The 20,121-nt window shown below is 64.2% G+C and overlaps 2 protein-coding genes across 2 annotated transcripts in view; both read left to right on the top strand.

The window, feature by feature from the left end:
• Window positions 1-616: 616 nt before the first annotated feature.
• Window positions 617-7,183, top strand: MNEG_1636 (Dual specificity protein kinase shkE; the record flags this gene model as incomplete). Its single annotated transcript, XM_014049888.1, has 19 exons — window positions 617-634; window positions 1,032-1,181; window positions 1,379-1,509; window positions 1,709-2,138; window positions 2,412-2,489; window positions 2,677-2,794; window positions 3,012-3,589; window positions 3,775-3,910; window positions 4,164-4,195; window positions 4,383-4,421; window positions 4,622-4,675; window positions 4,873-4,921; window positions 5,125-5,225; window positions 5,444-5,614; window positions 5,820-5,876; window positions 6,171-6,218; window positions 6,380-6,445; window positions 6,617-6,664; window positions 6,959-7,183. The coding sequence occupies 19 exons, from the start codon at window positions 617-619 to the stop codon at window positions 7,181-7,183; spliced, it is 2,529 nt and encodes an 842-aa protein (XP_013905342.1).
• Window positions 7,184-14,971: 7,788 nt separating this feature from the next.
• The window catches only part of MNEG_1635 (glucosamine--fructose-6-phosphateaminotransferase (isomerizing)), a gene marked incomplete at both ends in the record, with an annotated part of 5,970 nt that continues 820 nt past the window's right edge, over window positions 14,972-20,121 (top strand). The window contains 12 exons of the mRNA XM_014049887.1: window positions 14,972-14,987; window positions 15,131-15,207; window positions 15,449-15,654; window positions 15,853-15,961; window positions 16,175-16,282; window positions 16,442-16,741; window positions 17,061-17,225; window positions 17,574-18,149; window positions 18,508-18,603; window positions 18,936-19,052; window positions 19,288-19,533; window positions 19,784-19,882. Of these exons, the coding sequence (XP_013905341.1) occupies window positions 14,972-14,987; window positions 15,131-15,207; window positions 15,449-15,654; window positions 15,853-15,961; window positions 16,175-16,282; window positions 16,442-16,741; window positions 17,061-17,225; window positions 17,574-18,149; window positions 18,508-18,603; window positions 18,936-19,052; window positions 19,288-19,533; window positions 19,784-19,882 (2,115 nt within the window). The remainder of the gene's footprint in view (window positions 14,988-15,130; window positions 15,208-15,448; window positions 15,655-15,852; window positions 15,962-16,174; window positions 16,283-16,441; window positions 16,742-17,060; window positions 17,226-17,573; window positions 18,150-18,507; window positions 18,604-18,935; window positions 19,053-19,287; window positions 19,534-19,783; window positions 19,883-20,121) is intronic.

Here is a 20,121-nt window from a genome sequence, read left to right as displayed (position 1 = left end):
TCACATCCTTGAAGCACGCCCGCCGCTTTCGAGGTTGTCGCGAAACAGTCCACCAGCTGATCCGTGCAGGGCCTGGGGGTCCTCGCTGTTGCAGCCATCGGTGGCTTTGCCGCCGCCTGCGGAAGCGGCCCTAACCTCTGCTTCACTCGACAGTTGCCCGCCCCACGGCAAAGCCACCCCCTCTGTATATTTGCGGGGGGTCCTCCCTCGCAAAGGTCATGATCGATAGACGCCCTGATGGTGTGTTGATGTATCTGCACTAGAGCACAGGTTTCGTGGGCCTGTTGCACGCCTTTGCTGCTGGAGGTGGCTGTGCACGCCGAGTTTTCGATGATTGCCTCCTGCAGACAAGTTATGGCTTGGGTTGCAGCTTCGCCACAGGGCGTTTCGCTGGCAGTGCGCAAGCTCATGGCAGTGTGCCGGCGGGTGAAATACGCCACGTGTACGGTGTGCCCCATACAATAAGGCCAATGGATTCAGAGCCTGAGACCGTGCGTCTGGCGACGTTTGAAGCCACCCACACCTGAGACGACGCCGCTGCACATCATCAGTAAACACACCAACCCCCCTGACGTGGCCCGAAAGACTGCATAACAATAGCGTAAGCGCCATCTGCATGGGTGCTGCGACACAGGTGCGCAGATGATCCTGTGCGTCACACTTACAAGGCAGCCCTGCATTTTTGGGACCTGCGGGCCTTGCATGCATGCACGCCAAACGCGCCTCACCGCTGATGAGTGGTGACCCCTCGGCGCGGGGCCACCGCGACAAACATGGATCGCGGTGATGCAACCAGTGAAATATTTTTTGCGAGATAAGCGTGTCTTGATGCGCTAGCCCACATAGCTCCTCACCAGCATCGTAAAATTGTTCGCAACACTCGCACCGAGCCTGGACGGAGGTCTTGGTCCCGGCTGCCCGTCGTCCTCATGGGGGCGTGCGCGTCTAGCGAGGCCCCAGTCGCTGATATCCCACCAGCAAAGCCACACCAGCCACGGCCGCATGAGCAAACGGGCGGTCACCCCGTGCAGCAGGAGCCGGCGCGCGTCGACGCCACGCCGGCAAAGGCGGGTGTGGACGCTGGGCCGCCTGAAGCCGCTGAATTACTGAACGGGCTGGCTGGTGGTGACCCGCAGCCTCTGGGCAGCGGCGCCGTGGACAACGCGATCGCCGTTCTCAAGGTGCGAGTGACTCACGTGATCATTCCACCGCGCACTCATGCACTCCCGACCGGGGTGCATGCACGCCCGTGCTCGCACAGGACCCTACTTGCGGCCCTTGCACTCCATGCGACCCGCGTGCACGACACCCAGCGTACGCGGCACCAGCCCGCCAACGCGCCCGTCCGCACTGCTGTTGCCGCGCACCGCCGCTCCAGGCGATGGACCCCCTGGCGTGCCTGAGTGACCTGCTGGCCGACATGAACACCCTCAGCCCCACGCCAGCCCTGGCGCTGCCAGAGGTGGCAGACCTGATCAGGAGCCGGCTGGAGGGCATAGAGCTCTGCAGGTGCGGCGGGCGCACGTGCGCGCGTCCGTGTGCAGGCACGCATGCGTGGCTTGCAGCATGAAGAGCGTGCTGCAGGGCTGGGCCGCACCAGCAGCGGGGATCCCGGCCAAAACATCTTAGCAGCGCCTTGTATCCTTACGCTCCTGCACAGTTCGTAACCATTCGTCACACACAAATACGCCCACGCACGCGTACGCAGCATTACTGCAATCGTCGGGCCCCAAGCCGGCGGCCAGGGCGGCGACGACGACGACATCAGGCCGCCGCAGGCCGCGGGCGTGCTCATGGCTGTGGCCGGGGGCGGCTCCAAGGTGCTGGAGGGGCTCACCGTGGTGCGCGGCCCCCAGTGGAGCGCGCTGCACGTCGCCGTCACCAACGCGCCGCTGCACGTGCACTCGGCCGAGGCGGGCGAGCTGCCTGACGGCTCGCCGCTGCCCGAGGACTGGGCGCGCCTGTGCAGCGCGGCGGGGCTGGCCAGCTTCTTGGCTGTGCCGATGGCCCTGGGGCCGCAGGTGCTGGGGGTGCTCACGGTGGCGGCGGCCCAGCCTGACGCGTTTGCAGATCCCGGGTGGCAGCGGCTGATGGCGGCCACGGCCAGCGCGTGCGTCCAGCACATGCGGAGCCCGCAGGTGGGGGGCGGGGCGCGGCGGTGCCGCCCGTGGCAGCCTCAGAGGCCGGAGACCTAGCAATCGGGCCCATCTAGATGCATGCCGGCGGTCAAGGCTGATGCTGGGGTTTTGGAACAAAAGCGCGGGTGTCTCTCCCGGCGTCTTGATCAGCATATGGCTTTGACCTTGTGTGCGTGCGGCGCTGCCCTGCCTTCCCGTGCTCACGGCCCGGATTGTTGGGCCCACACCTCTCCTCGCCACCTGCCCCCCCCCCCCTCTCCCCCCCCAAAAAAGCTGTGCTACCTGGCGAGCATGCTTGCCTGTGCTGAGGGGGAGGAGGACGACTTGGGGTGCATGGAGGTTCTCATCTACGTGAGCCAGGGGCGCCCCGCAGCCTGCGTCATCGCCGCGCCGCATTCCTTGCCGTGGTGGTCGTCGGCAACCTGCTGCTGCTGTGCAGCTGATCTCGAGGGCCGCATGCTCGTGCGCGCCTGCCTACACATCGCCCCCACCCCCTCCCTGCCACTCCGCCACGCCACTCGCTCGCCCGCCTGCCCAGGGCCTGTCCATGTACATGCGGCGCTGCACCAACCTCAAAGTCAGCGTGAGGGTGGGCCTGGTGGACAGGGGGCGCAAGGCGGTGTTGGTGTTGGAGGGAGACCCCAAGGCGCCAAAGGGTGAGAGTCCCCGAGGGGCGGCAGCCACCGGCGGGCAGGCACCCACACCCGCGTGTTGCGGCGTTGCGGCCGACCTGGTGGCTGGCGGCGGCGCGTGCGGCCCGCGGGAAAAGAAGGGCGGTTTCACGCAGGGCCACACAGCTTCGAATGTGGGCAGCTAATGTGTCGAGCCGCCTGGAACGCCGCGCCGCCCCCTCGCGCCACGCCCGCCCCGCAGTCAAGGTGCCCCCTCCCACCTCCATGGACGACAACTCGTTCCGCCCGCCGCCGCGGGTGGCGCGCGCGCTGGTCGCAACCGACGTGCCCCTGGCTGGCACGCTGCTGGAGTCCGCTGTCACCGCGCACAAGGCGCGCTGCATCAAGGACTGCGCCGCCTACTTCCAGTCCGCGGTGGACCCCGTGGGGGACATCTTCACGGCGGGGAGCTCCCTGGTTTCGTCCATGGCCGTGGTGCCCTTCAGCCACAATGAGTCCGACCTGGGCGGCATCACAGGGTGGGGGGCCATCTACTTCACCCTGCCGGAGCCGTGCGACTTTGCGCTGCTGCAGGAGGACGTGCTGGGCGCGGTCAGCGCAACCACGCTCACGCTGCACGCGCGCCTGCGCGACCGCGCGGCGGCGCTCGGGCCGTGCGTGGCGGAGGTGACGGACCAGAGGCGCCGCAGCAGCTCTATCGCGGAGGGCGCGCCCGGCGCGGAGGCGGAGGCGGCGTCCGTGCCCGGGTCTGCGGGGCTCAGCAAGGGCGCCCCCTTCTCGGCCAATAACAAGAAGCTGTGCACAGAGGCCATGAAGAGGGTGCGCCGCGGCGCTGGGGAGCGTCATCTTGATTTGTATATGGGATGGTCAGGGCTTGCAGGCACGTGCTCGTGCCTAAGCGCTCGCCTCCGGTCTCAATGAAACGGCACGCTGGCGCCACAGAGTCCCTGCGCAAGCTGGGGCGCCACCTGGCTTCACTCCTCCGCCCCTCACCCGTCATGCAGGCGATCCAGCACAAGCTGCAGACGACGCACAAGGGCGGCCGGCGGTCGACAGGCAGCAGCGTGGCGGCCCCCACCAACCAGGACCTCGTGCTGCACGACCGCATCGGCCAGGGCGGCTTCGGCATCTGCTACAAGGGTCAGCCTCTCTGTTTCTGTGGGGTTGGTTGTGGTCGATTGAGGATCGTGTCTGCATTGGTCGAGGAGTAGGCATTGCCTGTGCAGCCAGCCGTGCCTCGTGCCGCGCTTGTGCTTGTTGGCACCACCGCGGCCAGCGCCAAGCTCAGGCGCGGCCTGCCGTGCGGCTAGCGCGCGCCGGGGCCATGGCGGTTGCGTGCGCTTCTGACCGTCCCCGTCCTGCGCCTCGGCCTGCACCCCCTCTGCTGTCTCAGGCATGTACAAGAACTCTGTGGCGGCCATCAAGGTGTGGGGGCATGAGTGACCGTCTCGACGCGCAGCATCACGCCGCCTCCCGGCACAGCAGGACGCGGCCGGGTTTGCTGAGGACCCACAGAGATCCCCGCGGCGACGGGCTGGGCCCAGGCACGACGGCGCTCCGCTTCACATGCTGTTTGTTGCGCTGCGCTGCCCTGTCCCCCACCCCCTGGCAGGTCATGTATGCGCGCAAGCATGAGAAGGAGGCCTTGAAGGTGCGCGGCGCGGGCTGGGGGCCTGAGGAGGCGCGGACCAGATGTTGCTGGCCTGCGACTCGCTGCCGGACGGCTGCAGGGTGCAAATCCCCGGCAGTGGGGATAGAGGGCAGGTTCCTGAGTAGTCAAGGCTGCGCCGCACCCAGGCCGCGGCTTATTCACAACCCCCGGCCCCCCCTCATACTGGTGGTGGCCCGCAGGATGCCGTGGAGATGGCGGTGCTGTCAGAGGTCAACCACCCCCACATCGTGCAGGTGCGTGCGCGTGGGGCAGTCGGCAAGGCGCTGATTGGAAGCTTGGTTTGATTTCGGCTTTGCACATCAAGTCCTTTGCCTCCTCCTGCCGCGTCGTTTGTGCACACGCAGGGGTGCGGCTGTGCACCCGCTCAATCGCTCCTTTAGGCCACGCTGACCCCGCCGCATCGGCTCATTCCCCCCTGTGCCCCTCGCAGCTCTACGCTTGCCTGACGGATATGATTGAGGTCGCGGCAGACAAGCTGGGTGAGCGTGAGCTTGCACTGCTTAAAGTTTGAGTGCAATGCGTGAGCAACCTCTGACGGCGAAAAAGGCAGGTGGTGGGCATGCTGCTTCAACCTGACGTAGCCACAGCGTGGTGCGCTTTGCGTTCTCAACGCTCTGGTTACTGCAAAGCCCCCACCTGCTGCTTTTGGCCTTGCCGCCCCGTTTTTCCCACCTTTGCATAGACGTTGGCGTGGCTCAACTGGGCGGCACCGCCCAGATGCTGCCGCACTACCGCCCTGCACGCCCCGACGACGCCGTCACCTGCAACATCGTGATCATGGAGGTGACCGCCCCGGACTCCCTACATCATGCCCAAAGTCGCTCCCTCCAAAATGGTCACGCCAGCGACAGCAGCAGTGTTGCCTGCCCGCTGGCCGCAGCGCCCATGCGTGACCTCTCGCTCACTCGCGGATGGCTCGTGCTATCTCCAGCACGCGCAGGCTTCCCTGGGACTGACCCGCCCGCTGCTCTCGGCCGCCTGCCCCGCCCTGTGGTGCGCAGTTCTGCGACCGCGGCTCCCTGCGCGACGCGCTGAAGCGGGGCGCGTTCCACAGGCGTCTGGAGGGCGGCGTGATGGCGGTGGACGTGCTCAAGGTGGTGCGCGTGCTGCTGCAGGTCAGCAGCAGCCTGGAGTACCTGCACGACCGCAAGATCCTGCACTGCGACATCAAGGTGCGCCCCGGGCAGCGCAGCTGAGGGCAGGGCTGGGGGACGAGGCGTGAGCGAGCAGGCGGGGACGGGCGGCGCTGCTGGTTTGGGAGAGGGCTAGGTCCCCATGCAGAGGTAGACGATCGGGCACACAGACAGTCGACGTCGAGTAATGTGCCCCACAGATGTGAGCTATGATGCAATGGCACCCGTCACTCGTACTCAACAGATGGAAAATGTGATGCTGAAGAGCGACCCCTCGCGCGAAATGGGCTTTGTCGCCAAGGTATGCGTGTTTGCTCGTGTGTGTGTGTGTGTGTGTGTGTGTGTGTGTGTGTGTGTGTGTGTGTGTGTGTGCGCGCGCGCGTCCGCGTGCGTGTGTGCGTATGGGTTGGATGACTGGCATGTTTGTGGCGGTGGATACATTCAATATCTGCTCACAAGCTTATGCGCACATCATTTTCACAAGCTCGCGCTCACTCGTCTGCACGGGCACTCGCCCGCACGCGCACAGAAAACCCAACGCTCTGCCTGTGCCCCTCTCACTCACCCACCCCACCACTTCCGCCCCCCATCACAGCTGGGGGACTTTGGACTGGCGAAGATGCTGAACGACAACTACTTTGTGGTGCGCACGCCTTTTCCGTGTGGTCAATTGGCGCCCTTGGCGCCCCTTGCACCACACCACACCCAGACCTTCCACCGCCTTTGCTTATGTCCAACTTATTTAGACTCGTTTAACTCATCCAACTTGATCTGCCTGCCGACCACCATTGCGGCCCCCAACAGACCAACCGCAGTGGTGCTGGCACAATCACCCACCTGGCGCCAGAGCTGCTCAAGGCCGGGGCAAAGGTGCGGTGAACGGATGGACAAGCCGCTTGGATGGGCCCGGGCGTGCACCAGGGCGGGGCCTGAGTTTATTCAGCCTGAATTTGCAGCGCGCGCTTTCACTCGACGACTCTGCGCCTGCAATGACGCATGCTGTGGCGGGGCTCGCCCCCACCCTCACCCCACTGTTGGCAGCTGACCGAGGCCATAGACACCTACGCCTTTGGCATTCTCATGTACACGGTGGGAAGGGAGCGCTTTATCACTGCACAGGGCTGGGCCGAGTCGAGTTGTCGCGGCCCGCACGGCCTGCAGGCAAATTACGCTTGGCAGCCGTCAATAACTTGCGCACAGCCTACGCCTTGGGTCGCTGCAGTGCGATGTGGGTTGGGCAGCTTTGCGTTGCGCCGAGCGTGTCATGTGCCGTGCCCTGTGCTGAAGCCTTGCCGTGCACGCACCCCCCAAGCGGTGCTGCCGTCATCACTCTCCTCCACGCTCCCACAACCCCCTCCCTTTGCAACCCCCCGTCGCGCGCAGATGTACGCCGCGCAGCGGCCCTACGCCAGCCTGACCCAGGAGCAGATCGTCGACCGCGTCATCCGCAAGGGCATGCGCCCCACGTTCCCCTCAGCCGCGCCGGCCGCGTTTGTCAACCTCGCGTCGCGCTGCTGGGACGCCGACCCTAAGATGCGGCCCAGCTTTGTGGAAATCAGCGCGACGCTCAAGGAGATCATCAACGGGGAGGATGGTGGCGGCAGTTGACCGCTGCGGGTTGACCGCGACAGGGCCCTTTGAGGGGGCGCCCGCACCGCGGCAGGGGAGACATGCAGTCGCTCACTTGAGTTGGGGGTGCATAGTGTGACCTTTCCATGTCAACACCCTCTAACAGGCTGAAGTGCCAGTCAAAGGGTTTTGGAAGGAGTGATGATGGTGCTGCTCATGGATATTTGGTCCCTCACACAACCTTGCTTGAGAGGGTTTTTTCAAAGGGGGGGAGGCCATTTAGAACTTCTTCATACCCTGCTTCCTGTTGCATCACCTGGTGGCAGCACGACGTGCAGGAAGATGCAACCGCCAGCATTGGCTGCTCTTCTGCCGGCATGCACCACGCCTTTCTTGGTAGCGCAACCATGACTTCCTCCGTGTCCCCGCATTTTAGTGCCGGCGGATCACATGGGCTTTGCCTGCCACTGCAGCCAATGCGCACCTGGTGACGCCATCAATGCCGATTGGTGCCACCAAGTACGACTGCGCTGCGGGGGGCCTTGGCTGTTTTACTGGTCTGTTGCACCACACCTAATAAAGCGCAGCATTTGAAATGGTAGGGTGGCTGCGCGTGCCACCACAGATCTAGTGGCACCGGCTCATGTGGGCGCAGAACACGACGCCCGGCACTCGGCTCTGTCTACCAGTGAAGGCAGCCGGTGGGGGCGATCGAAGCAACGTTGGCGTCTTTCTCTGCATTGATCTTCACACTGGTTTCTGCCAGGCCCCAAATTTGAAGTGCAAATGCCTCGGAAGTCGCGTGTGGTAGCTGCCCCCACCCTGGGGGACGGTTGGGATGATGTTGATTTTGGTCCACACAAATTGCGCCAAATACTGTTGGCTACTGTTGTAATGACTGGTCTGGGTGCAGTTTTGCATAATTCCTGCACAAGGCTGGTGCACGATCCATAATGACACAGGGACTGATGGAGCTCACATGAGCTTGGCGACTGCATGCGTGAGGCCATCACAGGACCCACGCAGTACTAGCAGAGTGTTTTGCTCAGTCTCATATGAGAGTTGCTGATTACCGCAGGGCACGATGCATGGAGCAATCATAAACATTTTTGGGGTGTGGCCTAGGCTGGCAGATGTTTGCTCAGTGCTGCTTGATATTTGGCACAGCACAGGTTCAGGAACGGTGGCGGCAGCAGCAGCAGCAGCAGCGTGCTAAGCTTGTTTTCACGCCCACCCTCCTCCTTTGCACCCTGTGCAATGGCGCTGGGCCAGACAAGCCTCGCTCAACTCAGTGCCCAGGGGTGGCATGCCACCCAAAATTTGGCGCAGATGAAGTCTAGCATCAACCCCAGGGCACTGACTGGACCTGATGTCCTGTTGCGTGCTTGGCATGCTGCCAAAACCACGGCTTAATACTCAAGCACAGCCGGTCATCTGCACACCAAAACCAAGCCTCCTGATGGGCCGGCTGCTGGTGACCTGCGTTGGCAACTAACCTCCGTTGGCGCACCGCAGCTCTCCCTTACCTGTATAAAAAGCGCGGCCTTATGCCACACCAGTGCTGCGCCAACTCACACGCAACAAGAGAGTCTCATTATTGCGGCTTCTCGCTTTGCAACGCCCCGGGACGACCAACACGTGTGCGGCGGCAGCGTCTGCTGCGCGGTTGGACAGGCGGCCTCGGCCGCACATGGCGGCGGGGGTCGCTCAACCCTCTACGAGCGCGACATGCAGCAGGCATACGCACACCGGGATGGCAGAAGTTTGCCATGCAACCAACTGCGGCAGTGGACTGTCGACTCTAGCCTTTGCCAGGGTCGGTGGGGCAGCACATGGAGCCGTCACCCAAGACAACTGGGTGATTGCATGAGTCAAGGCCAGCGACCGAATGCTGCGGTCCCGAAAACCGCTCTCATTATAATCTAAAACATAAATTTCAAGTGTCGAGCTATCAAACGGGGCTCCCCTGACCTCCATTGTGCCCCACGACACGATTTTGTGCACGCAGCCTTCCCCGCCAGTGGGAGCAACAGTGCGAGTTTGCTTTGCCGCGGGATAGAGCACGTTACGAGTCGTGCGTTTTGTATAGTTTTGACGATCGTACACATTTTCGCACGCCCAAAATGCTGGAGGGTTCCCACGCAACAATCGACCGACAACCCCCAAGACCGTAGCGGAGCTCTCGAGCATATGCAGGCTCAGACGCGGGAGGTGGGTGGTGCATTGTAATTCAGACACCTGTTGACCCAAGTGCGGCACCCGTGGGCCGGGCGCGGACAGGGCGCGCGGAAGCTGCGGCGGCGACGTCGCGCCCCGCCCAGGCACACCAAAGCACTTTAGCAGGGGGCGCACCATCGCATGCGTATCCTGCAGGCGTGTGACTGGATAGGAACAACCCCAGTTTCCTCTCTCACTCGTTTACTGGCGCAGGAAGGCGTGGGGCGCAAGCCACGCGGGCTGCGTGCCAGCAGCCGTTTGGACTCTGTGCAGCGGCGTCGCGGAAGTGGCAACAGCAGCGCCGGCGGCACCGGTCAGGGCCCTGACGCCCTAGACTCCCAGTTCTGGTCCAATGACGAGTGCCGGATGGCCTACCTGAAGGCACGCCGCGCTGTCGCCGCACGGCCTGCGCCGCACGCACCCTTCTTGCTGTACCGCCCAACATCTGGTGCCCTGCACTAGGGGTGATTCAGACCTCATCAAGCACGGCAGGCATGCAGGCAGGCTGCACATAAGTACAAGCGCAGATTCACCTTGATGGTCCCGCTCTTGCTCTCTGCCAATTCTCCACGCCTCAGGTGCTCCCCTGCTACAGCCGCACAGCCCATGACTGGTGAGGGCTGCAAGCTGCTACGGCTGTGTGTTGGGGGGGTGGGAGGGGAGGGGACCAATTGCAAGCCCTGCTGCATGTGCGCTCTGCCCTGCGCAGCCGCCGCTCCAGTGCCGCCACTGCCACGGCATCCACGGGGCGAGAGGGCTTTCCCGTTCACGCTCCCGCACCCCCTCTTGTGGCCTTTTCACTGCGCGCCCCGGCATGCAGGCGCGAGTGCCCGTTCTTCCACCCAGGGGAGCGCGGGCGGCGGCGCTCCTTTGACGCACACGTGTACCGCGCTGAGATGTGCTCGGCAGTGCGCCAGGGCGGCCAGTGCCCCCGGGGCGATGCCTGCACCTACGTGAGTGGACCCCTTGCCACCCTGGCAACCGCTGACGCAGCGCGCGAGCGGCTGCTGCACGCCTTGTGCGCAACGCCGTGCAGTTGGAAGCGAAGCAACTGCCCCCACACCCCGACCCCCATGCATGCATGGTTTTCTCCCAGGCCCACAACGTGTTTGAGGCGTGGCTGCACCCGGACCTCTACAAAACCAAGATGTGCGCGGAGGCAGACTCGTGCCAGCGCAAGGCAAGTGGGGGCCGCAAGCCTCAATGAGGCCTAGCAGTAGTGCGAGACCTGCAGCCCCGCAGTTGGGGTCCCAAAGAAAGCGGAATAGTAGCGCTGGTCGGGGCTCCAAAGCAGACAGTCAATTCTACCAGCCTGCAGGCAAGACTGCGCAAGTGTGCTTGCGCACACCTATCACCCCTGCATCTGACACACCGTATTCAACTCAGATGTGCCGTCCCGCCCCCTTTGCCCCGTTGCTCTGCCCCCTTAGATATGCTTTTTCGCCCACTCGGCCGCTGACCTGCGCGAACCCATCAGCGGCAGCGCCACCGCAGCCGCAACAGCAGCAGCAGCAGCAGCAGCAGCAGCAGCGACAGCAGCTCAGCCCTCCAGCCACAGCTGCCCGCTCCCTTCCGTTACGTCAACAGGCGCCCTGGCCAACGACTGCTGTCTCAGCTTGAGCAGCGCCGCCAGCGTCAGCAGTGAGCCAGCGGCGCTGGCCGCGTGCTGCTCTGACGCTGGCACTGCTCAGCCGCCGCATCAATTGCCACTACTGCCGGAAGATGAGGAGTATCGGCACCTGCAGCAGCAGCTGCTGATGCTGCAGCAGCGGGCGCTGCAGCTGCAGCTGCAAGTGCAGCAGCACGAGCAGGAGCAGCACATGTGCCAGCAGCAGCAGCGGCAGCAGCAGCAGCAGCAGCAGCAGCAGCAGCAGCAGCAGCAGCAGCTGCAGCAACAGCAGCCACTGCTGGTACACTATGAGTGCCAGCAGTACAGGCAGCAGTTCGAGCAGCAGCAGCGGTGCCAGTATTATCATCAGCCGCTGCTGATGCAGCAGCAGCACAGCGGGTCGCCCGACCTGTCCCTGCCCGTGCGGATGGTGCTGCGCCACGATGGTCCAGACCCCCAGGACAGTGCGCCGGGCTTTGTTGTGGTTAGCCCTAATGGAGAGCCACTCATCATGATGCCCCTCTCTGAGCCGCTGCCCCGGGTATGGCAGCCCCCGCCGGCGTCGCCGCCGGAGGCGGCGTTGAGCGGGCGCCTGGTTGCCGCGGGCGCAGTCTGCACCGGTGCGCCGCCATTCGCCAACATCGCGCAGCTGGCGGGCTGCACGTATGTGAGCGCCCAACAATATGCGGGCAACATACCGCATGGCTCCTCAGCACTCGAGCCGGCTTTGGTGAGGGGGGTGCAGGCGCCAGGCGGTGACCATGCGCTAATGGCGCTGCTGGGCGAGAGCTCTGCCTCCGCCCCGGCAACTTGGCCGGCTAGCGCAACCGCATCACATTCGGCTCGCATCACCTTGCCCGTGCACGTTCCACCAGCGGTCTGCTCCGGAGGTGGCGCCCCGGTGGTGGCAGTGCTGCCGTGCAGCGGGCCGCTGACCACGCCGGCGCTGCTCCCCGGCCACAGCCACGCTGCACCGCCTCTCAAGACTCCGCACGGCCTCCAGGGCGCCCCCGTTGGCGGGGCAGCTGACAATGGGCCGTCCCCTATGTTTTTCTTCGCGTCCCTCCCAGAGGGCGCCACCTTGGCTCTGCCCGAGCCTGCGCCACTCATGCCGCTGCAGGCCTCGCCCGCCCCCATGGTCGTGATGTCAACCCGCACCGCCGTCCCCGGGCCGTGCGCCCAAGGTTGGGACTTTGGGCCCCCACTGCTTTGACGCGTGATTGCAAGCGAGGGCCTTGGGCACTCTGGCCACCCTCCCACCACGCATCTGCTGGGCTGCTGTCGCAAGGCCGGTTTCGTTTTGCTGCACGGGCAACACCTGCGCTGAATATTCAAAGCGCAAGGCTGCCGGCGCTGGCAGGCTCCCCTGTATGCGAGTGCTGCCGCTGCTCCCTGCCGCGATATCCTTTCCGCACACTGCGCCATTTTCGGTCGTGCTGATTACGCTTGCTGTCGGCATGCTGGACAAACGTCCGTTTCCCATTACGTGGGGGCTTGCAGCCATTGAAATCTCAGCAAGCCACCATTGTCGGCCTCAGGAGCAGCGCTCCAAATCACCCTAAAACTTCCTCCTCAACAAAATTCACTAGCTCTCATGCCCCCGGCATGGAGGTGGCTCCGACGAGACACTTTTGCCGGAACAGTAAGGTGGGCATCCCCCACATTTTTGGTGGGGAGCTGGTCACCGCTGTCAGCCCATGCACACCGTCACTGCACTTCTTGGCCCGGGCATGAGACCTGGTTAAGCTGCAGCGCACTTTGCAGCGGACCTGTGGCCGATTGGTTTGGATTTGAGGCTGTCTTGGCTGCGCCTCTGCTCACGTGGGCATGGGCTGAGCCTGCCGCTGCAGCAGTGCCCGCAGCTGGGGCAGCCACAGCGGGGACAGCTGCGTTTGGAGGCGGCACGGCGGCCAGCAGCACGGCTTGGATCGAACAGCCGAATTCGAGGCTTGCTGTGGGGGTCGTTCTTGGCCCACGATCAGCCGCGCTGGCGGTTTTCCTGCTTGTTTGCGCGTAATGACTGCTGAATCGCTCCACAGTGTCAGAGGGCCTGCACGCCGGCGCACTGTGCGTGCAGGCCGGCATCCGCAAAACTTCCTGAGCGCCCGTGTGCGCCATTACCGGCACCGCTGGCAGCGATGCCGCTGGCGCATGCATAGCGCCTTTCACCAAACCATCCATTTGTCCAGCATAATCCGTCTGCCGCACGACTCCGCCGTGCCGTTCCCCGCTGCGCTCTACGCCCACATGTCATGCTGATTCACACTGGGACTCCACGCCGAGGGACAGCTGGTGTGGCCAAATCCTGGCCTTGATGCCGCAGTGACAGCAGATTACGCTGATCCGCTGCCTGTGAACAACTGCACAGATTTTCAATTGTTCGAAGCCGCCACCCCGCCCCCTGACGAGTCAACATGCCGCTCGCCCACACAGCACGTTTGCGCGGGTATCGCTGCTCCTCAGCAAACTCCACTGTGCCTTCACTGCTCTGCATGCATACCAAGCTGAGTCACGGGAGTCACAGCGCGCCCTGCTGCGGGCAACTTGCCAGGCACGCAAGCCACCCCATTGAGTGGCCTTTGGGTCTTGCACTTCAGCCCGCAGCGCGGCCCTTGGCCACCCTTGACGGATGCTGATTGCTGACCCCATTTGAACAACCGGGACCGCGTTGACCGCGTCGACGCGGCCCTGCAAGCCCCAAGAACCCGCGCAATTGTGTGTTTAGCCCGGGCCTTGAAGCCTTGACGGCCTGTTGTCCATCGGACCAGCGTGTTGCGCACTAGGCACGAGCACCTGCTGGCCGCCTGTGCTGTGTTGTGGTTGTCCCTGGTCATCGTGGGGTCGGCGCATCACATACCTGTCACAGGAAGTAATGAAAAATTTGGTGCTTACAACTCTCCTGTGTCTGCCCCAGTCCTGCCAGAACTGTGTTGGTCTCCGTCGCACCCTCCTTGGAAGCAACGACGCGTAGGTTTGCACCGGGGTTTGGTAGGGCTGGGGGCCATCGATGGTGAGCGGCACCTTTTTGGGGTGGGAGGCTGGCCTGCAGTGCTGTACACGCCATCGCCGCTTTTTCGGAGCCAAAGGGTCCTCAAGGGTTCGTGCTTCTCCTCCAGGTTGCACCATTGCTGTGTGGAACAGAGACTGCGGCTGCACCTGATTCTCTGTGCGCCAGCATTTGAATTTTACCTCCATGACTGCTAGAGGCATCACACCCAGGTCTGCTGTCTGAACGGGGACTTGTTGCAGCAAGCCAGCTGGTTATCAGGCCCCTGCACAGTGTCAACGGTTCCTTTTGCATGACCCCGAGCCGCGCTCCTTCACGGTGGGTGGCTGTGACCTTCACGGTGCCTGGGTAACCAGGGTTGTCGGGTGCGCTGGGCAGTGTTTAGGTGTGCTGCAGGGCCGCCAAGGCAAACAGCGGAGAGACGTGCCCAAATAGAGGTGCCCCCTTGCCAAATTGAGGCGAGCGTAAGTGCTCGTCTGGGATGTTCACCCCCCTGGGTATCTTCCTCTCATGCTGGACCCCTCGCAGGTGGGAGTTCTCAGTGACCCCCCAGCCGGAATAAAGGGGAGACAACAGAGCAGTGACGTCTGCTGCAGCCTTTCATACAGCATCTAAGTCCATCACTCTGCACCTGTTGATCCTCAGCCGCGTACGGGACTGCACGTACAGATATCACCCGCAGATCAGCCAGCACTCCGCGGGACCGAGTAAAGTGCCCGCACAAACACAGAACAGGTGCGCGCAACAGTTCAGTGCTTGAGCTACGGCGTCACCTGTGCGTCGAGGGGCGCGACACCAGGGGCACTTCGGAAGGCCTTTCGAACGGCCTGCTCCTTGGTGCACGACGAGAGGATGCAGAGATTGCGGATCAACCTGCCTGCGCCTCGCCTCTCGCTGCATTGCACACACCGTCAGGTCAAGCGCCAGCGCGACACACTCGCTCGCGCTCGCTGTCGCCCCGCTGCCCTTGCCTTTGCAGCCGGCCAACCTAACAATGTGCGGCATCTTTGGTGAGCGCTCGCGCAAGGCGGCAGCCCACAAGTCCTTTGAGCCCCTCAATTCGCCCACCGACCTGGTGACCCGCCTGAGTCACACCGACAGCCCCGCAACCCTGATTGCCATGCCCCCGCCCCCCGTTTGCCCGTCCCCCCAGGCTATGCCAACTATGGCGTCGGCCAGCCCATCCAGGCCATTCTCGACACTCTGTTCGATGGCCTGCAGCGCCTCGAGGTGAGCATCAGAAGTGACCCCCTTTCCTCAAACCGCCCCCTTGCCCCAAACCCCCCCTTGCTGCACAGCCCTGCTGGCTGCTCCGCGGCAGCCGCGATCGTGACGTCACTGAGCACCCCATGCGCCGCACGCGTCACCACGCCCCTCCGCAGAAGCGTGCTGCTGACCCCTGTTGTCCAGCCGTCCTTCGTTCTGGGATGCCCACCGCATATGCCGTGCATCGGCGCCCCCCTCCCCGCAGTACCGGGGCTATGACTCAGCCGGCGTCTGCGTGGACGCGCCGGCCGGTGAGCCTGGCGCCAGGTGCCCTCTGGTGATCAAGCACCAGGGCAAGATCTCAGATCTGAGGGTGCGCGCCGCCGAGGTGCTGGAGGAGAACACGCTCTTTGCCGGCGAGCTGTACTCCACGCACGTCGGCATCGGCCACACGCGCTGGGCGACGCACGGGTGAGGATCCGATGACAGGGGCCGGGGGCGCCGGTGTGCACAAGGCCACGGGGGGGCGCGGGATGGCCGGCACTGGAGGATGTGCAAATGAGTGCGTGCTGGCACAGCATCGTTCTGAGCAGGCAACCACGGCTTGAGCCCAACTGCGCTGCGTGCCACCCGACAACGCCACTCGCCGTGCGATGTTGTCGCCCGCAGGCCGCCGAACGCAACCAACAGCCACCCGCATGTGAACGGGCCGGACGGCGAGTTTGTTGTGGTGCACAACGGCATTATCACCAACCACGCCACCCTCAAGCCGTTCCTGGTGCGTGGGTCCGGCACCAGCCTGCTGCTCAGGAAAACCCGTGCTTAAAATGCTGAGGCCCTTGCCTCAGCCTCTGCGCAGGCAGATCGCTGTGCTTGACTACAACTACAGGGATGGGATGGTACGCCCCAGCCTGCCCAGCTGTACGGCCCAGGCGTGCTCACGAACAAACCCCCTGCGCGCTCTGCCGCAACGCCCCGCACCCCGCGACAGGCGAAGAACGGCGCCGTGTTCGTGAGCGACACCGACACCGAGGTGGTGCCCCACCTGTGCGAGTACCTCTGGAAGAAGCGCGGTGGCAAGGTCTCCCTCGGCCAGCTGGTGCGCAGCACAGCGCAGGACTGCCCGCAACGCCGGTGTTGACCGGGCGCACGCCTGTTTGAGGGGCCTGTTTGAGGGCATGGCGGGAGCTGCCCACACTTTTGGGAACACACCCTCGTTTTCGACACCTGCCCGCCCGTCCTCGCTCGCACCCCGCAGGCCATGGAGGTGTGCAGCCGCCTGGAAGGCGCGTACGCGCTGCTGATCAGGAGCGCCCGCTACCCCAACGAGCTTGTGGCCTGCAAGCAGGGCAGCCCCCTGGTTTACGGCCTCAAGCGCCGCGACCCCGCCGCCGCCAACGGCGCGACCAACGGCGACGCCACCGGCCGTGACCAGGGCGGTGCCGTCAGCAGCGCGTCGCGCCTGAGCGCGTCGCTGCTGGGCGCGGGCGGCGCCGGCACGGAGTTCTGGCTGGCGTCTGACAGCGCGGCGCTCCTGACGCACACGCGCGATGTGGTGGTGGGTGGCTGGCGGAGGGGAGGGGGGGGGCCAGGCTGCGTTCTGACAGGTTGCGCTGGGCGCCCGCCACGATGCAGCCCGCGGACGCCGGTGCTTGACGCCCAACCGCTTCTGAGCTAAGCACATGGTTGCCTGCATGGGCACGCGCACATAACTTGCGCGAGCGCACGAGCAAGATTGGCGCAAGGACACGCACGTACGCGTGTCCTTGCGCCAATCTTGCTCGTGCGCTCGCGCAACCCCCCTTGGCCCCTCCGCTTTCACTCATCCGTGATACCCCCCGCCCGCACCGCCCACTCACCCGTCTTCCCCCCCACAGGTCCTGGAGGACGGTGACCTGCTGCACGTGGACGCCTACGGCCGCCCCCACGTGTTCAACTCCCTGGCCATGACGTCACGCACCCTGGCCAAGGCTGACATGGCCGACCTGGAGGTGAAGAGGGAGGGCCGCAAGATCGAGGCCGAGGTGGAGTCCATCATGAAGGTGAGGGGGGGGGCATCTCTGATTGATGAGGAAGACTGATTGATGAGGAAGAGGGGTCCGCCACGGATGGGTAACGTCAGGCATTGGTGGCAGGGGTCTGGCAGACTTGAGGCTTGGCTGGGCCAGGAGGACAGAACAGCGGGGTGAAAAAATAGTCGGCTGGAAACAAGGGGCGATGGGGCAGGACGGACAACGTGATGCAAGCAGCAGAAGCATACAGCTGCGGTGTGCAGGCGACACAGCCGTACAGCTCTGTTTACAGCAGTTGCGCAATGCAAAAAACATCTTTGCAACCCGACGCCCATTGTAACTTGCGCCACACGCCACGCAATCCGACAACCTCCTCAGGGCGGTTACGACCACTACATGCAGAAGGAGATCCACGAGCAGCCCAAGACCCTGGCTGACACCATGAGGGGCCGCGTCGTTCTTGACGGCAAGCCCTTCAAGCCGGTCAAGTCCTCCGCCCCCGACGTTATCTTCTCGGGCCACTTCATTGACCCCTGCGAGTCCGCCAGCCTCTTCTCCGGCTCCAACATCGCGGCCGCCAGCGGCGCGGAGGGCGGCTTCGAGCTGCCGTCGCGCATCGGCGGCAAGAAGGCGCGCGCCAAGGAGCCGACGCCCGCCGGCGCGCTGTTCAGCGGCGCGCTGCTCGGCGCCGCCGCGGCCGCGACTGCGGCGCCCGACAAGGCGGCGGCGCCTGCTTCCGCCGGCTTCATGGAGGAGGGCATCCCCGCCGCGGGCGAGAGCGAGCCCTTCATCAAGCTGGGCGGGCTGTCGGACCACGTCGAGGGCATCCTGCGCTGCCGCCGCATCGTGTTTATTGCGTGCGGCACGAGCTACCACGCGTGCCTGGTGGCGCGCAAGACGCTGGAGGAGTTTGCGGCGATGCCCGTGGTCGTGGAGCTGGCGGGCGACTTCATGGTGAGAACTTTTTTGGCTGCCCTACTTCTTTTGCTGCCCTACTCCTTTGGCTGCCCTTCTTGCTGCCCTTGGACATGGGTTATCAGCGTCGCCTGTTGCAGCTGTACGGGGCGTCATGGCGGCTGCAGCCCCCTGGCCCCGTTGCCGCCTGGTGGCTGCGGAGACAGGGCCCCCAGCACGCAGCGAGACGTCCATTTCAGCCTGGACAGGGATGATATGGTTGCCTTGGCAGGGGCGTTGGCGTCTGGCGCACAGGAGCTGCGGGCAGGCCGGTGGAAGTGGTGGTGGCCAGATGCACCGTTTGCTCACCTGGCGCCCCACTCGCGCGCCTCGCCTTGGCCTGCTCCTGTCCTTGCAGGACCGTGAGGCGCCCGTGTTCCGCGATGACACGTGCGTGTTTGTCAGCCAGAGCGGCGAGACCGCCGACACCCTGAGGGCCCTCGAGTACGCCAAGGTGGGTTGGGCCGAGGCTGCCGGGCGCAAGGTCGATCCTGTGTGCCATTTAAACAAGCGTGAGGTGTTCGCACACCCAAGGACGTACCGCAGGCTAGTGCCGTTCACACGAGGGAGATTAGGGGAGAGCAGGCTGTGGGGGAACTCTGTGCAGGCACAGAGTACTGGGCGGGCGCAAATGTGACAACATCCGAGCAAAGGCTATGTGCCGTGTGGAGACATGGGTTGTTAGCAAAGCGTTGCGAAACCTCTTCCTCCCTTTGCACTCACTCTTTGTCGCCACGGCACTAACCATCTGCCACTTGTTCATGGCTCACGTAAATCCCATCACAGGCCAAGGGTGCGCTGTGCGTGGGCATCACCAACACTGTGGGCAGCGCCATCTCCAACGCCACGCACTGCGGTGTGCACCTGAACGCGGGCTTCGAGATTGGAGTCGCCTCAACCAAGGTAGGCAGGCACAAGGCAAGGAGGGGTGTCGATCCAAGCGTGTCGATCCAAGGGGGTGGGGACATGGCAACGAGCAAGCTGCATCCCTTGTTCATGTGTATCACGGAAGGCGTACGGGTGGCAAGCCAGGCCTGCCAACTTCGCCCATGTGACGTCCGCACCTGCACCAGGCGTGCTATGCCCTCGTCACGCTCAGCCCCGCCACACGCCTTCAATCTCTCAACCCCCACCTCAGGCCTACACTTCCCAGATCGTGGCGCTGACAATGATGGCGCTCCTGCTCGGCGCCGACTCGCGCGCCAAGATGCCCAAGCGCATCGCCGCGATGCGCGCGCTGGCACGCCTCCCCGACGACGCGCGCGAGGTGCTGGAGCTGGACGCCAGCATGCACAAGCTTGCTGAGCAGCTGAAGGATGCGCAGAGCCTCATCTTCTTTGGGCGGGGCTACAACTTCTCGACAGCTCTCGAGGCCGCGCTCAAGGTGCTTGGGCATTGGCTTGGTGTGTGCGTGTGCGCACGCGCGCGCGCATGTGTGTGCGTGTGTGTCAGGGAGGGATGTGTAGGAGTGTGAAGAGGTAGGGTTGCGCTGGATTGGCCAGATCACGGTGTTTGTAGCCCGCTCGACCAGCGGCCTGCTTAGTGTGTGCTGGTGCATGCATCCTGACTCCCGAGGTCGCGCGTGCCTCTTCACACACAACTAAGCACGTGCGTTTGCCCTGACTCTCCCCCAGGTCAAGGAGGTGGCGCTGATCCACTCCGAGGGCATCAACGCCGGCGAGATGAAGCACGGCCCCCTGGCCCTGGTGGACGAGAACCTGCCCATCGTGGTGGTGAGCACCGCACCTGGGAGCAGACGCAATTGCAATAGGCACAGAGGCATCCAAGTGAATGAAGGAGCCGTTTGCAAGTGCAGAGAGGTGGCCTGCCTGAAGCTACCGCTTGACGCTGCCCCCTTGCTGGTGGCTGCCGGCACCTGCCCCTGCATCCTGTACTCCTCCGCTGCTGACTTGCTGTCTGTGCAAGCACACCTTCCGCGTTTCCTTCTCGCCCTCATTTTCTGTTCTCATCC

Source organism: Monoraphidium neglectum (genome assembly GCF_000611645.1).
Source record: "Monoraphidium neglectum strain SAG 48.87 unplaced genomic scaffold scaffold00168, whole genome shotgun sequence".
Lineage (NCBI taxonomy): Eukaryota > Viridiplantae > Chlorophyta > Chlorophyceae > Sphaeropleales > Selenastraceae > Monoraphidium > Monoraphidium neglectum.
The sequence above is the reverse complement of the archived record's forward strand: the minus strand, read 5'-3'. Positions and strand labels throughout refer to the sequence as shown.